Here is an 18,087-nt window from a genome sequence, read left to right as displayed (position 1 = left end):
CATTATATTTACTTCCGATAAGAGAACAACAATTAGTCCTCATGTGGCAACTTACATTTTTAAAGCACACAACAGCTTTAAAATTCAGGTTTGAAGTATGTGTAAGTAATGAAAGTCTCTTCAAGAAATGTTAACCGCTCAAACTTATTTTACTTATTTAAAAACTGTAAAAAAGCAGTGCAATTTAAATTCTCTTCAATGGCAGTAACATGAACAAATTGAATTAGTTATATTATACTTAAAATATTATATATATATATATATATATATATATATATATATAAACGAATGAAGATTTTAACATTCCAGAGCTTATAAAAACTGAGGAAGCACATTTAAAAAAATCATTCATAATATTAGATTATCATTATATAATATTCATAATATTATAAGATTTAGAACACCATTCGGTTTCAGGACTAGACTGACACAGGAGTCACCAAGCTAATTAAAGGTGCTTTAAGCGATGTCACGCGTTTTTAGGCCAAAACATTTTTTGTCACATCCAGCAAACATCTCCTCACTAGCTGCCTGTCCCCTGAACACACTGTAAAAAAACACGGTCTCTGTAGACAGCCCAGGCTCCACAAACGGCAAGAAAAACAAACTGGCCAGCCTGGACCACGAAACATAACAAACAGTGTTCCAGCCAATAACCGACAAGAATGATTTGAGGGTGGGGGTTGGTGTGCGTGCACATGAAGGGGGGTGTGTGGGGAGTGGTGGAGAGAGAAGCATGAAGAGGGAAGTTAGCTAGAGGAGAGATGTCCTAACAACGACTAACGTTAAAATTGTATATTCTTGAGAATTTTTATATGGCCGACACACGACCAAAGAGACGACGTTCCGATGAACAAATGACAAAGAATAGGGAAAAGGAGAAGGAATGCAAAGTCCCAAATTTACATCGGTCAAGCGTTCAAAAGGTGGCGAGAACTCCGCCGGCAGAAGGGCTTCCAATTCGACATTCAGGTGGCTCTGTTTTTGCTGGACAGGTGGGTAAATACAGTTTGTTTTTTTCTAAATGGTTCATGACTATTTCAGGAAGCACAGAAGGGAGGGGGAGGGGACGGGATGAGGAGGAGGGTCGAGCCAGCCTCCATTTTGTTTGACAATACTTTGAACGTCAACAAGTGACGTCACCCAACATCGCTTAGAGCACCTTTAAGCCAAGCCTGTCTGAAAGGATGATTATCTCTCATGGCACATAAATTGCCTCGAGATGTTAGCAGTGTGTGGCTTTTTCTTCTTTGAAACTGCCATGTTATTGTCAGGACAGACAATATAACTAGTTTCATACATTAATCCCCAAGGAGTTTTTATGTGCCACATGTGGAGGTTAGCATGACTCATTCCGCTTTGGGTTCAGGACAAGTTTCTGTTCCAGAGAATGGTTTATATTCCGGGAATTCTTGGAGAGAATGTTCTCTAGATGCACAGACTGAGGTCCAGAGATCGGAGGCACCTTCAGACTGCGAATCCAATCTGGCAGCAGTTCAGCAGGGCAGAGGTGGGTCTGCTCAAAAAACAGCAGTAATTCAGTTCAGTCCTCTGTGGTTCTCCCTGTCGCCTCCAGCGCCTCTTTGACTCCATGCTCTGGCTCACATGTGAATGAGGACCTGCATACTGTATATGCCTCTCTGCCAGTCAAACTGATTCCATCAGTCCTGTCAAGAGTTTGAGACGATTTAACTCATCAACTGTAAGTGGCACAGCGACGGCCATCCCGAGTTTGGTTTTTGGATCTTGTATCTATCCTGGAGGAGTCTATTGTCTCAGGTTTGGGCGTAATATGGTATCCTCGACTGAGTATATGGAAACTCGGGGCATGGCTAATGAACAAGGCTCTTTAATGAATCTTGTTTTTTCAGCTGCAGTGAAAGCGAACATTTTAAATGCGAAGGCTTCCTCTACCAGAAGGTTAAATGCTCTAAAGTCAATACTGTTTGCATCCTGGTCTAGGGAACTCAATTTGAACCCTGTTACTAGAACTTCTTTTGCTTAAGGTGTGTGTGGCAACGATTTCTGCCGAGCACATACTGGTTGCTGGTACTTTGAGACAACATTCAATTGTCTGCCATTTTATGTGCAGGACGAGATGTATGAGGCTTTTTCATCCTGTTTCCTTTCTTTCTTGTGACCTATCTGTGGTCTTAGAAAGGCTCACTGGGCCTTAATTTGAACATTTGGAGTCAGCCCCTGAGAGGTTTCTGACTCTTAAGATGGTGATGTTCATGGCCTTAACATCCTTCAACAGGGTAGCCGCGGGGTCTTAAAAGTCTTAAAAAGGTCTTAAATGTCATGTTCCTAAATTAAGGCCTTAAAAGGTCTTAAATTCCGTTGTCCAAGTCTTAATTTTTTTAATGAAGGTCTTAAATTTCATTATACTAGCCTATTTATTCAAAAAATTCAACAGGGTTTAGTGTAACGTCAGAGAACGTCTCAAACAACAGTTTGGGTTTTCGCGCCGGCGGCAATGGAACAACATTCTAATCAATCAGTCGAGAGGAGAGACATCATGGGGAAGTGTCGTTCGGTTCGGTGTACGCATTTTCAAACCGAACGGTTCGTTGGACCATTTTTCCTGCCGACCAAAATTTCATTATTTCAAATGTAGGCGCATTGCGCGTGGCAAGCGCGCTCATAATGTAAGAGACGCCGGCACGACCACAACATTGTCCAACATCAAATGTGCAAACGTAATGTAAGCGGAACGAAACTGGGCTACTCGTTATTGTGTGGTTGAAGGACCGCTTATCAGTTTGGACCAGTGCAGCGCGAGCGATCTTGATCAAGCGACACTGTTACACAGCAGCGGTAATAAGAGATCCAGTAAATAAATCATTTGAATTCGCCACAGAAGTAATAACATCGCTGTGAGATCTAGTGAGAAACATTCACATTTCTCCGTTATTAACGAATCAAACAGCGCGTGGAAGCCAGGAAGAAACATTGTGCCATGAATGAACTATCGAGCGTCCACAGATCAGCAACATTCACCATGGATTTACTGTAGGAACACTAACTGCAACCATGGAAGTTTGGCAGGAATAGTAGGCTATAATGCTTTCAAGTAACATTACGTTGGTTTTATTTTGACATTATGAATACAATTGCTGCCCTCAAATTTTAATCTGAACTAAAAATAGCCCTTTGTTTATAACTACTACAATATTAGGTTACATTTCATTTTTTTCCAAGGTGCTGTTTTGTTTATGCTCCTAAGAAGAGTCTATTATAGCTCCATCATTGGTCAAAGTGTGTTAGTTTTAATAAAAAAAAAAATGATCTGGCATTTATTTATTTTTGCTGTATCGAAAACGTACCAAACCGTGACACAAGTGTATCGTATTGAACCGAACCGTGAATTTTGTGAACCGTTACACCCCTACTATCTATATCTCTCTTACCTGTCTACCCCTCTGAAGCAATGGTTGAAGCAATTTGAATGCTGAGAAACTTTACTAAGACGATTTGTAAAGTTAGTTTATCTGTTTATTGTTATGAATGTTTGATATTTACCAAAGACATCACTTTGCAGTGTGTTGTTGAATGAGTTTTTTTTAATAATAAATGTATTTTTAATTAAAACATTTGTTAGTAATAGTCATTATTGGGATTTGATCTGGTGTTTTACGACTGCATAATGGGTGCGATGTAGGTCTTAATTTTCATTAAAGTGGTCTTAAAAAGGTCTTAAAAAAGTCTTAAATTTGGGGTGATCAAACCTGGGGAAACCCTGTTCAAACATAATGGGGCTTTTTCAGCGGCTCTGCTTCCCTGGGGTTGCCATCAAGGCAGGCTATTTGCACGTTTACCAGTATTTTCTGTGGTAACAGACAGTTTTCCACAAATGCTATCCAACATTAAAGGATTAGTTCACTTCAGAATTAAAATTTCCTGATAATTTACTCACCCTCACGTCATCCAAGATATTCATGTCTTTCTTTCTTCAGTCGAAAAGAAATTAAGGTTTTTGAGGAAAACATTCCAGGATTTTTCTCCATATATTGGACTTCAACGATTATCAACGGGTTGAAGGTTCAAATTCAATGCAGCTGAGGAATAAGGGTCTTATCTAGCCAAACCATCTGTCATTTAAAAAAACAAAACAAAAACATTTATATACTTTTTAACCACAAATGCTCGTCTTGCACGTCCACGACTTCACGCATTATTTAAACACTTTGGAAAGGTCACGCAGTAACCTGACGTAGGCGGAAAATGTAGGGCGAAAAACTCATCTCATTTTCTCCTCCAACTTCTAAATCATCCGACATCGTTGTTTTACCTTTTATTTATTTTAAATTTTTTATGAATGGCGTTTGACTTAGACTTTGCACATTTGCTTTGTAAACACTAGGTCAGTACTAACGCATACGTAATGCGTGACCTTTCAACGTGATTACGTAATGCGTGAAGTCGTGGACGTGCAAGACGAGCATTTGTGGTTAAAAAGTATATAAATGTTTATTTTTTTAGAAAATGACTGATGGTTTGGCTAGATAAGACCCTTATTCATCGGCTGGGATCGTGTAAAGCTCTTTGAAACTGCATAGAAACTGCAATTTAGACCTTCAAACCGTTGATAACCGTTGTAGTCCACTATATGGAGAAAAATCCTGGAATGTTTTCCTCAAAAACCTTAATTTCTTTTCGACTGAAGAGAGAAATACACGAACATCTTGGATGATGTGGGGGTGAGTAAATTATCAGGAATTTTTTTATTCTGAAGTGAACTAATCCTTTAAGAATGACATCCTTTAATTGTACCAAGAACATTCCTTTTAAGTCAACATCAAAAATCAAAATGGAACCTACATTATTTACTTAATATCCCGGGTCTTGTTGTTGTCATAACCTTTCATCAAAATGTAATAACCCTCTTCACCCCTATAAAAACTCATATAATAAACTGTGTGGGTGGTGAATAATAATATTAACCAATAAATATATTTTCTCAGAATATTCCCTCAGAAGTATGTCAAATTGCATGATGTGTGTTTTGTTGTCTTTAATATCTCAACACACTGGGTCACATTTACCTGACATGGTCCTGTAGGTGGTGTCTTGTTGGTGTTTAGGGCTTTGGTTACTCTTGAGTCCTGCTGGCAAGTTGCCCTGGAGCACAGCAGGACTCAACATTCCTGCCGGCTTTTGGATGAAGGTAGGGGTACAGCCGATGGCTCCAGCGATGCAAGTGCATTTGTAGAGAGGGTTGGGCTGGAAGGCCTGTCCGTTATCATAGTGAGCCCCGTTCAGGTCACAACCAACCCCCATCATGTCTGCAAAAATATACAGGATAGACTATGGAGTGCAAAAAGTAAATTTAGATCTACTAAAATTAATTCTTCTAAACTTAATTCCTTGTTTTAGTTTGTTCCCTCATTTTATTTAAACTGTGGTCAGGATAAATTGGAATGAATTAAAGGATTAGTTCACTTCAGAATTAAAATTTCGATAATTTACTCACCCCCACATCATCCAAGATGTTAATGTCTTTCTTTCTTTCTTCAGTCAAAAAGAAATTAAGGTTTTTGAGGAAAACATTTCCAGGATTAATCCATATAGTGCAATTCAATGGGGTACAACAGTTTAAAGGTCCAAATTGCAGTTTCAATGCAGCTTCAAAGGCTCTACGTGATCCCAGACAAGGAATAAGGGTATTATCTAGCCAAACCATCAGTCATTTAAAAATATATATTTTTTAAATATATAAACTTTTTAACCACAAATGCTCGTCTTGTATGTCCACGACTTCACGCATTACGTAATCACGTTGGAAAGGTCAGGCGGTAACCTGACATAGGTGGAAAATTTGGGGCGAAAAACTCCATCTCATTTTCTCCTCCAACTTCAAAATCATCCGACATCATTGTTTTACCTTTTATTTATTTATTTTGTAAATGGCGTTTGACTTAGTCTTTGCACGTTCGCTTTGTAAACACTAGGGGCCCTATTTTAACGATCTAAGCGCATGGTCTAAAGCGCAGGGTGCAAGTTCACTTAGGTTCACTAGTCCACTTTTGCTATTTTAAGGATGGGAAGAATGCCCGGCGCATGCTCTAAAAGGGTTGTCCCTATTTTCTTAATGAGTAATGGGTGTGTTTTGGGATTTATGTGCATTAAACCAATCAGAGTCTCATCTCCCATTCCCTTTAAATGCCAGTTGCGCTCGCACCATGGCAGATTCGCTATTTACATGACGGAATTTGATAGTGGAAAGACCGAAGCCGTCTCCAGAGCGCAAACGGAACTGCTCGTGTGCGAGGTAAAAGTGTGCAAGCAGACCATCTACGGGACAAGCCGGATTCCACCATATCTTTATGTACACAATAATAATCTTTTACATTGTAATCCTTTTCATTTTTATATTTGGCATGTTTGTGTGCTGCTGTGCATCCCTGTGTGTTTAATAAGCAGAATGTACGTGCGTTGTGGACCCGCCTATAGGCGCACATTAATAACTACTAACTAAAAAATATTGCACCATTAACTTTAGACCAGGTTTAAGTTGGTCAATGGCGCAGTCTATTTCTGTTGCCTCAAAATAGCAACGCGCCAACAATGCGCCAGAACACACCTCGTTTTTAGACCACGGGCGCACAAATGGCGGCAATTGGATTTGCTATTTAAACAACATGGCGCAGGATGTGAAAATGATAACTGCGTCGGACTGAAACTAGCAGAAAACACTTGCGACGCGCCTGGCGCCGCATTGCACCAGGTGTAAGATAGGGCCCTCAGTCTGTTCTTCCGCCTACGTCACGTGTGACCCTTCAACGCCATTACGTAATGTGTGGCGCATTACAGTAAGTGCAAGACGAGCATTTGTGGTTAAAAAGTATATGATGGTTTGGCGCTAAAACCCTTATTCCTCGTCTGGGATCATGTAGAGCCTTAGAAGCTGCATTCAAACTGTAATTTGGACCTTCAACCCGTTGGTTCCCATTGGAAGTCCACTATATGGAGAAAAATCCTGGAATGTTTTCCCTCAAAAACCTTAATTCACGTGGGGGAAGAATTCATGTAAATTCTCAGTAAATTTTAATTATGAAGTTAACTAATCCTTTAAGGCAAAGTCGCCACGATTTACAAATCAACGGAATGTGGTCACTTAGTCAAGGAAATTAATTCTTAATTTGAGGCCACAGTATTTTTTTCCCTGAATATCATGTGTGGGGCTCTGTATTACACAGCTTTATTCTCTGAAAACAATTTAGCATCTCAAATAAATATATCTTATTTTAAAGATGCTGTAATGTTGTAACAACCACACAGGGTTTTCCATAAAACGTTCACTCACAAGCACAGATGCCAACCTCATAACGCGGCTGGTCTTTGGAAAAGTCACAGTACATGCTCTTGTGAGGATCACAGACGTCCCTCTCGTTGCATGATTCTCCAATCTGCCGTGCACAGGTTTTGCAGCAGCCGCAGCCGTCCAAGATGGAGCTGACACCAGGGGCACATGGCTGCCGAACACCACACTTACACGGCCAGCTACAGAACTGCCTCCTCTCCGCCGGGACCGTCCCTTCTCGCTGCTTCTGCCTGCTAGCAGAGACCTGCAATACATGCAAAAAGAAAAGAAAACCATTGAAATAGAAACAAAATGTTTTCCATTTTGATTTGTTCTGAAGAGAAGCTGTAATTTTACATTACTGCTCTGTTGATCCACAACCTTCTTTCCAAATGGTAAGTGTCCAAGTGTGCCACAGCATCATTAACATGCATGTACTCAATGTTTTGGGTCTTACATATAATGAAATTACTTTAATATCATAAAGAAACTCGGTTACACTTTATTTTAAGGTAAAGTGTAATTATTAATTTAAGTACTGAGTAATATTAATTAATAGCATGTACTTACCTATAGGGCTAGGGTAGGATTAGGGTTTGATTGAGATTTAGTTGCATGTAATTATGCATAATTTACTGTTATTACTATGGTAAGTACATGAAACATATGTAACAATGACACTGTAAAATAAAGTGTTACCAGAAACTCTCATGATTCTGTCACCACTGTAGGCAAATTTGTAGTTATTTGTGAGAGAATCCTGACACCACTGTCCTTGTCTACTGGTTGTATTATGCTCTTATCTCTTTGGTTTTGTTTTGCTTGCCAATCACTCTTGTTTTAGTCTTTTGTTTTGTGTTTAGAGCATAGTTTCTTGATCCTGCCATTTCTGTCTATTCCGGATTATTTTCCTCACCTGTTCTGCCTTGTTTAGTTGCCTGTTTAATTTATTTGTGTGATCTCTCTTCTGCCAGTTTGTTGTGGAGTGTTCTTTAGCTCATACAGTTGAGCTTGGCGTTAACTATGCTATGATTCCAAGGGAATGGGTTAAATGATAAAATGTAGGCCCATACTGTACCTTGAAATCAGTGTAAGCTGCTTTGGATAAAAGTGTCTATCAAATGCATAAATGTGTTGATACAGGGCCACAATGACTGTGACTAGATTTGAATATAAAAACAAGTGAAGTGAGAAAGTCATAAGGTTTCAGTGGCAAGACCAGAAATCTCCAAGTGGGTGGATCTTGGTGCAATAGGGTGGACTTCTATGCTTCTATTATATTATTATTATTTATAATTATATCAGTATGGGTTTTTTGAATGAACAATATCAATGAGGTTGACAACATCAAACTTAAAGATACATTAATACTATCTATCTATCTATCTATCAATGAATGTTTATATGTATTTATATTATATATAAATTAGATAATTACTCCATTATTTATATAACTGAGTTGAAGACCATAGGCCAACAGAAACTGGTTGATTTAGGATGAAACTAGAATGAACTTTTTAACACTGTTTATAAGAGAGAAAGAGACATTTAGGACGAACTGATTCACTGAAATTAATCAAACTTTCTAAACGTATGAGAGAAGGAAGACCGAATGTCTTTAAAGGGGTGGTTCAGAATTTTGGACATCGGACCTCATTTACAAGTTAGCCTGTGTGTTATTTATCAGTGGAGACAGTTTTCAAAAATTTTCATCCAGTCCTTCCAGTTGCATAGTTTGCCGGTGCTAGGCTAGCGCGAGTCAATGGTATCTGCTAGCCTGCCATTAAAAACAGTTTGACCCACTCCACAGTAACGTTACACCAAAAGCAAATAAATTATAACGCCAGACTACCTATGTAAATGTATGTTGAGAGAATAATGTTAAAAATCAAACTACCCTTTCATCGCATTGCAATAGTTATACTTTGTTCCCTGTATTTATTAGCACAGTCTACAACAGCGGAGAAGTGATATTAAGTTACCTAGGCAACCGAGAGAGCCGGTCCACATGACAATCACGCAAGTGTATTTACCTGCCGCTGACACTCATCACTACAGCAGAAGCAGAGTATATTTCACGAAGAAATCAACAAGACATAGGACTATGGCCACATTTGAAAGCCATGGCAATGTTTTGGACTTTGGAGACGATGCAGGCGAGGAATGTGTGTTATTCAACGAACCGTAACTTACATGTATGAGCCGGAATACACAGACGAATAACTAATCGAGATGGATGCTAAAAGGGCAGAAATAGAAAGAATGTCTGTCTGTAGAGACTACAGCAGCTGGAGATGCCGTAGAGAACCGGGACAGAACATCGGGAGACCGGTGGTGCCAGTGCAGAAAATGTATAGCTACATATAGCTAGCTAGACGTCCCGACTATAGTGCGCTTCTGTTCTGTGTTTACTTTTCGGCGCAGTACTAACCGGAGCAAAGTAAAATTCCGCCGCTGCTGAGAAACTAGTTCCTGTAAATGTAATGCGATCATTGAGATGCAAGAGTAGTTTGATTTCTAACATTATTCTCTCAACAGACATTTACATCGATAGTCTGGCGTTATAATTTATTTGCTTTTGGTGTACAGAGTGGGTAAAACTGTTTTTAATGGCAGGCTAACAGATACCGTTGACTCGCGCTAGCCTAGCACCGGTGAACTATGCAACTGGAAGGACTGGGTGAACATTTTTGAAAACTGTCTCCACTGATAAATAACACACAGGCTAACTTGTAAATGAGGTCCGATGTTCAAAATTCTGAACCACCCCTTTAATAATCTGACTTTCCAGCGCCAGCCTACATACGAGACAGAGGTGACACTTGTTAACCTCCACTCGCTCTGCAGTAAAAGTAACACCAATGTGACATTAAAAACAGTGATCTTTGCGCTACACCACTAATCATTGGAAACAGTAGCTTGTTACCAGAAAAGTTATTTTGAAAGCATCGGAGGTCCTCTTAAAGCTGGTTAAGGGGTCACAGTCGCAGTGCTTTCTTTGTGTTGAATGCCACATGCTAAATCTTGCTGAAACTCTTTACCCACAGATCTTAAGAATAGCTGATCAACAGCTGCTACATGCTGCATAACAGCAGTCATGCTAGTCATAGACCTACTACTTTCAGTGTAGGTACTACATTTGATGAAGAAGTTTTACTGATAAAGTATGTTACATATGTAATATGAATACAATCTGGGCATACAACACATTGTCATGTGACCTCTGACATCAGCCATGCTACTGTTCCCCGCCATTTATGTGTCCATTCTCATGGCATCCTTGGAGTGTAAAGTATCCATTTAGTCAGCTGCAAATATGGCTTGACCCCAAAACAATTCTAACAAAAGGTTTCTCAGTGGTTTACAGTAGTATATCATATGTACTTAAAAACATACTAAAAGTTTACCAAAGTTTGACTCCAAGAAAGGCCTCATTTTCAAAATGGCGGCCGTCGGGTCCTTAAAATGACCATTACTCCTTTGTATTCCTCCTAGACCAGGAATACTGGTGCCTGCTACATGTTTGGGTCATGTAATATTCTAATTAACATATTTGCAAGATGGATAAGTGATTACAAGTACAATTATGTATTAAAGCAATTGGTTACAAGCATATTTATGCAAGAAATAAGTACAATTTCCCTTAAGTAATTGCATATTTCTACTTATGGTGCGTTCACACCGAACGCGAATAGCGCATCAGGCGCGAGTGATTTCAATGTTAAGTCAATGCAAAGACGCGTTTCGCGCGTAAAAAATTCCTGCGGCGCGAATGAGGCGTAGAGCGTCGCGCGGTAGACGCGAATACGCCTCATTCGCGCGTCAAGTTCGCGCGAATAGTGCGAATTGAGCGTCTAGCGCGTTAAGCGCGTTATGCGCGAATGATTTTATTAGTGCTATTTGTGCATTCACGCGTTTGACGCGAATTCGCGTCTGCCGCCCGAGTTGAAAAATCTGAACTTCTGCGTCAATTCGCGCCGCGTTAACCAATCAGGAGCCTGCTTGCTGCTGTCACGTGGTGAACTGACAGTTTATAATGTTATTTTATGTTTGGCCTCAATAAATTATTTTGTAATATGAACAACAAAGCAAATCTTTCACATAAAAACTCGATTTCAATATATGAGAGATACTCATTTTGTATTGAATGCTATTTATTCCATATCTATTCTAGATTATATGAAACATTAATCTAATGTAAAGACAACAAACACAATTTAGTGTATAAAAACAAAACAAAAATCACAGGACAGGTTTCACTTTTGGAGGCTGGCTCCATTTATTATCAAAACAAAAATAAATGACAGATTAGGTGCGGGCGAGGGTGAACCTCGCGCCGGGCTGTACAGCGCGGGCTCGTCATGCAGCGACCACTCGAGGCCGAGGCTTATACGGCCTACGCTGTCCTCGTCAGCGTCCTCACCGTTAGGTCCACCAAACCTACCTCCTGGAGCAAATTGTGAAACTCCTGAAACCCTCCGGAGGGTCTGGTGGACCCGAGTACAGCGACGATGTCCCCTACGCAGCTGTTTCTGCTCTCCAGAGCATATACGAGCGGTGACTCTCTCGATTAATGCTACTGCTAATGCTCGATAAACATCTAAAAAAGATGGCTGCCAACAGGTTTCGAAACTTTCGCCTCCGGATTTCGCCTCCGACGCGCGTGACGCGCGTAAATTTCATTTCAAACTTTTGATTTTACGCGCGTCAATTTCGCTCTTGACGCGCGAATTAACACAAAGTGGTCAAGCGTATAACTAGACGCGGCAGGCGCGAATTTGACGCGCTATTCGCGTTTGGTGTGAACGCAGCATTACTCATATCATTTTGCCTAGTGTTGGTGGATTCTGTGGTTCATAACCATTCGTTTGATTCCAATAAAGAATAAATTCATTAGAACATGTGTGGTACTGTAAAATTAGTCAAAACAGGGCTGCCACGTGAAGGCATGTGCTGATTATATGAACCCGTATAGAATTATGCCAATTCATTGGCTGATGGCGTGGGCACCTCCTCGGCAGGGCTACTTCACTCACTCTTATACAGTGAACGTGCCATCTGCTCCTCAGATTTTCCACCAATGAAGAAGAAGCTCCTTCGGCAGCAAGAGGAGCTTGGCAGTTAACGCAGCGTCTCGTTCCCTATTCAGACAACATGGGTTACGAAAGTAACCCGAGACGTTCACTTTCATAGGTTGACTCAACGCTGCGTAGAGATGACGCAATGGGAACGATATACCACACAAGCCAAGCTAACTGCTGCCGGATCTGGCCCAACAAGGAACTTTCCTATAATTTTTTTTTCTTTTTTTTTGCCAGACCAGACTCAACTAGGACCTAGACGACCAGTTCATACAGAAAGAACCCGGCAACCAGGGGCCGCATCTAAATCCAAGTTGTAAAACCTAAGTACAACTAAATAAAAGTGTGCGGAGAGGACGGACCTGCCACAAATATCCTCTAAAGTAACTCCCTTGAAAAGAGCCTGGGAGGACGCGATACTCCTAGTAGAGCGAGCTTTAACGCCCAGAGGTGAAGGAAGCTTCTGCACCTCATAAGCCAGGGAAATTGCGTCTCTCACCCAGTGAGATATCCTGTGCTTAGAGGCGGCGAGCCCCCGGCGGCCAGCCCCAAAGCATACGAACAACTGAGACGACATGCGCCACAGCGATAGCTGCAACGTAATCTCTCAAGGTGGTAGCAGCAGCTCCAGCCACAAATTTATCCTGCAGGAATTCCAGCACTGAACCGACCGGGCAGCTGACGGGGTCCACTGCATGAGCCGAACACCAAGACTCAAAAACTTTCCACTTAGAGTAATACAGCCGTCTAGTAGAAGGCACACAATCGTTATCAATGTTCTCCTGAACATCAGAGGGAAGACCAGACGCCACTGTCGCTAGCGATTGCCTCTTATCAGCCACACCCACAGCCTCCATATCTCGGGTCAAGGATGCCAAATCCTGCCCTGGAGCTGAGACAGCAGATCTCTCCTGATAGGAATCTGCCAAGGGGACCCCTCCACCAGGGAGCTCAGTTCCGAGAACCACGTCTGGGATGGCCAGAATGGGGCTACCAGAAGGGGCGGATTCCATACTCCTTCACTCTGCAAAGGACTGCAGGGATTAGCTTGACCGGAGGGAATGCATACAGTCTCTACTCCGGCCACAGATGAGCGAGGGCATCTATCTCCAGAGGTGTCGGATGAGACACGGAAAACCACAGGGGGCACTGTGTTGAGCTCTGCGATGCAAAGAAGTCCACCTCTGCCTCGCTGAACATCCAAACACCGCACGCTGGTCTGCCCTCAAAGACCGCACCCCAACCAGTCAAAGAGGCGTCTGTCGTGATAACCTGGCGACGGCAAACTACACCCATCTTGAGACCAAGAGACCGGAGGTGGTGGAGAAGGATGTCCCTGTGACGACACACCAACTCTCTGGAATGAGCCAGTCGTCTAGATAATTTAGCACACGGATGCCCTGGAGCCTCAAGGGTGCCAGAGCTGCATCCATGCACTTGGAGAACGTCCGCGGAGCCAGAGCTAGACCAAATGGAAGGACTCGATACTGATACGTCTTTCCCCCAAAGGTGAACCGGAGGAACTTCCTGTGCCGTGGAATGACCTTGATGTGGTAATAGGCATTCTTCAGGTCCACGGTGACGAACCAGTCCCCTGTTTGAATCTGCGCCAGGATAGTTTTCAAAGTCAGCATCTTGAACTTCTCTTTGTAAAGGGAAAAATTCAGACGACGCAGGTCCAAATTGTGGCGCAGACCCCATCCTTCTTTGGGATGAGGAAGTAGGGGCTGAAGAAACCGCGGTTCAAGTCTGAAGGTTTACCTGAATTTTACCTGAGGTGGGACTTCCGGCTTAACGATCTATGGAGTAGGACGCAACTTTCGGAGCTCCTGCAGTTAGCTTGAAATTTAGTTCATTGGCACATTTTCGCTTTATTTTTCTTGGTGTGTGCTCTATTTAACACCTCTTATTTGACTATTGCTGAGTAAAATGCCTGCTAAACCCAAATCTGGCAGTGCTCCATCTGCTGCGCCACAGCGGCCTGCTGCGCACGTTACATCCTCGCCTGGTAGTGATTCCTCCTCCCCTCGCGACGGTGCTGTAATGCCCACTGTCCCACCCGATTTCAAGGAGGAGCTGCTCTCTTCACTTCGCAAAGAGATGGCGGCTATTTTCAAAACCGAGCTCCCGAAGCGAAAATTTTACGTCTATCAAGACGGAGCTACAGGCAGTTAAATCCGAATTGACTGGTACTATTACAAACATCCAGGCTAAAGTGAGCGCCCTGGAGAGCACTGTAGTTGAAATGGAAACTTCACTCTCCACCTGCAGTGATGACATTGCTTCGCTACAGTCTAAAGTGGAACATCTGTCTGCCGAGCTGCTAAGAGTGGACAATAAATGTGAGGATCTCGAGGCCAGATCGCGCCGCAACAATATAAGGATCATAGGTGTGCCTGAAGACTCAACCAGCCCTTCCATGATGTCGGCTGTTTCCACTCTGCTCAAAGAGGCCTTTCAGCTGGATAAAGAGCCCATTTTGGACCGCACTCACCACACTCACCGCACCCTTCAGGCCAAGCCCAAACCCGGGGAATGCCCACGTCCCATAATCTCCCGACTGCACTATCATACAGACTGTGTGGACATTCTGCGGCGAGCTAGAGCCCAACAAAGAATAAAGGTCGGCGATATGACTATAAACATCTTCCCTGACCATACCGCGAAGACTGCCCGTGCCCGTGCCACCTTCAATGACATCCGCCGCCAGCTCCGTGAGATACCGGGGTTACGATATGGCCTTCTTTACCCGGCTCGCCTCCGTGTTACATATGACGGTACCGAGAGAGATCGAATCAAGGCGACATCTATGTATATATCTATACCCGCCCGCGCCGTCAGATCATTTGGACGTGTGCTGTTTTCAAGAGATAACAACGATATAAATACTGTTCGTTTTCTCACACAAACCGCTCGTTTCGTGTCTTAGGCCATCAATGTGTACTTATGATGGGGAATTGTTTCATTTGGACGATGGGGAATTGTTTTAATTTGGACTCTGTGCTTGTGTTTTAAGACAATGACCATCGACCTGCATTATATGACTGACAGACAAGAACGGTTTGACCTAAAAATATCAAAATTGAAACTACTGCGGAAACAAAGACACCTACATCTTGGATGCCCTTGAGGTAAGCTAAAACATATCAAAAATTAATTTCAAAGTGAACTATCCCTTTAAGACATTAACCAAGTAAGAGATGAGAGATCTGGTAACCTTTCAGGCAGTTTGACCACCGTGGAAGTGGTATGGACAATTACAATCTTTCTATTTATTGATGTAAGTTACAGGAGCCCGTCTTAAGCTTAACTATTACCATTAGGCAAATGCCGGTAGCCTTGTCCTTAGGGAATTTACTCCTACTGGAGTTAGCACTGGGTTCTCCATCGTTTGGGGATGGGGTCGATGTAAATGCTTTGGTGAGGGTGGGAGGTGTGTGGTTAATGTTCGACCTGTTTGGTCTGCCTGTGTGTGAGTGTTTACGTTTTAATTAGTAAATCAGTTACATTTTCTACTTCTAAATTGATTTCTGATGAAAATGGCAGATATTTAATCATTTCAGGCACACTGTTGCACGTTCCTGTATTACTAGTCAAATATCTACGCCCCAAATTTTGACAACCCAGATTTTATGAATAAGGTATTTGAACGTCTCCCTTCTCTGCATGATAACCTCCTTATCTTTGGAGGGGACATGAACTGCGTTATTGATCCTAGGTTAGACCGCTCCTCTCCCAAAAGCTTGACCCCATCATTAATGTCCAGGACGCTCTCTGACTTCATGGCTAAGAATGGTTGCATTGATCCCTGGAGATTCTACAACCCTACCATTAAGGAGTATTCCTTTTTTTCATATATGCATAAATCCTTCTCTCCGATTGATTATTTTTTCATTGATACTAAACTTATTTCCAAGGTGTCAACGATTAAATATCATCCTATAGTTATCTATGACCATGCTCCGCTCTCTTTGGATATTCAGCTCTCTCCGCAACCCCGATACTCCTCACCATGGAGGTTAAATACTTTGCTTCTATCAGATGATAAATTTAACTCTTTTATTGCATCTTCAATTGATGATTTTATCATGATCAATCAAAACGAGACTGATCCTATTTCTTGTTCACTGCTATGGGAATCACTCAAAGCATACTTGCGGGGTCAAATAATTTCCTACTCTGCGCATTTAAATAAAACTCGTATACCAAAACTTCAAGAGCTTTCAACTAGATTGGACAAATTAGATCAACAACTAGCCACTTGCCCCTCCTCTATGGGATTAATATCCTGCCATGATTCAAAACTGAAAATAAAGTTCTGAAAGGTTGAAACTAAGTGTTCGAAAACTCAAAATCTTACAAAAAAAAGTTTTGCAAGATTGAAAAATAAGATTTGCAAGCTTGCAAAATGTAAAAAAATAAAAATATCTCTGCAAACATTATGTTGTTTTTGAGATTTCCTTCTTCAGAACTGCAAAAAAAAATGTTACGATGTTGCGCAAACAATTTTTCAGAGTTTCAAATTTGTCACTGTTCTCCCAGTGTATAGTTTGTTTTCCAGATTTGAAACCTTGTAAATGGTGATCTGAAACCTGGTGTGCGATTAGGTGAAAAAAAGTTTTGAAACTCTGAAAACTGAGGTTCGAAAGGGAGAAACTTATTACATTACATTACATTTGCACTCCTATTGCAGACTATTTTTTCAGAGGTGAGTTTACAACACCCACTTTGCAGAGATACGCCCACACAGTTGACTCACGTGATTTGTGGCAGCGTTGTCACGCAGCTCTGCTCTGAAACTCTGAAACTCAGACTGAGCGAAAATGAAGCTTCGCAACCTCGCAACTTAAAAAAAACCCTGGAGCCTTCTGCTCTTGGCCAATGCTTTGCTGTCTGCTGACGTACAGTCCAATCACAAGTCATATTTACTGGAAAGGTGGGATTGACCGACTGCTCCGCCAATGACGAAAGCGCACAGGATACGCAAACAGGATGCACGGCTTTTTTAAAAGTTTATTTTATAAATTATCTTTAAAATAGAATATTCTGAAAAAGTGACATTTCCATTTTTGCTGATTCACATTGGTATCAAAATAGGTAAAACACATTTCAAAGTTACATACACCATTATGTTTTTGTAAAGTTCACATTAGTTAACTGTAGGCCTATAAATTACTTGCATGTTGTTTTTCTCTATCAGATTATAACAGATTATTATTTGATAACACCATTCAAAAGAATATTCAACATGAATGCCCCATTATGTTTTATTTTTTGGTTTTTTAATTACAATTGTATTCATAAGTTTTATTGGCTTTTTTATTGGCCAGCAGCAGTCATTAAACAAACATAACATACACATAATATACACTAAATATTTTTTAGTTTTTGCCCCATGCATTCATGTTGAATATTTGATACCAAAACAATGTTTTTTTATGCCCGAACAAAAATTGTTCGGACCAATCAAATTGTCAGGGCGGGCTTTATATGATGATGGACAGATGAGCAACGTAATCATCTACGTCACCAACGAGCGCTTGGGTTGAATTCGTTAACAACAAAGATGACTGCCGCTGGAGAATTGAGACTTCACGAGTTCACACTTACAAATAAGTAAGATAGAATAAATGCATATTTGACGTGCTGTCCGAGGAGAGGCTCCGGGCTCGGTATTCGGCCCGATCCCAAAGTACTCCCCTA

The 18,087-nt window shown here is 41.4% G+C and overlaps 2 protein-coding genes across 4 annotated transcripts in view; one reads left to right on the top strand and one right to left on the bottom strand.

The window, feature by feature from the left end:
• tube1 (tubulin, epsilon 1) overlaps positions 1-7,698 on the top strand; it is a 61,057-nt gene extending 53,359 nt beyond the window's left edge. For 2 of the 3 annotated variants that reach the window (XM_084431795.1, XM_084431797.1), the window contains one exon: positions 7,423-7,581. The gene's annotated coding sequence lies outside the window, so the exon portion shown is untranslated. Of the gene's footprint in view, positions 1-7,422 lie in introns of all 3 variants that reach the window. The other variant, XM_084431799.1, reaches the window with a different exon arrangement.
• ccn6 (cellular communication network factor 6) overlaps positions 1-18,087 on the bottom strand; it is a 41,290-nt gene that overhangs the window by 4,098 nt on the left and 19,105 nt on the right. The window contains exons 2-3 of the mRNA XM_084431984.1: positions 7,307-7,568; positions 5,051-5,285 (exon numbers count right to left, since the gene is read on the bottom strand). Of these exons, the coding sequence (XP_084288110.1) occupies positions 5,051-5,285; positions 7,307-7,568 (497 nt within the window). The remainder of the gene's footprint in view (positions 1-5,050; positions 5,286-7,306; positions 7,569-18,087) is intronic.

Source organism: Rutilus rutilus (genome assembly GCF_951802725.1).
Source record: "Rutilus rutilus genome assembly, chromosome: 15".
NCBI classification, from domain to species: Eukaryota; Metazoa; Chordata; class Actinopteri; order Cypriniformes; family Leuciscidae; genus Rutilus; species Rutilus rutilus.
Note: the sequence above shows the minus strand (reverse complement) of the source record. Positions and strands in the feature narration are given on the sequence as shown.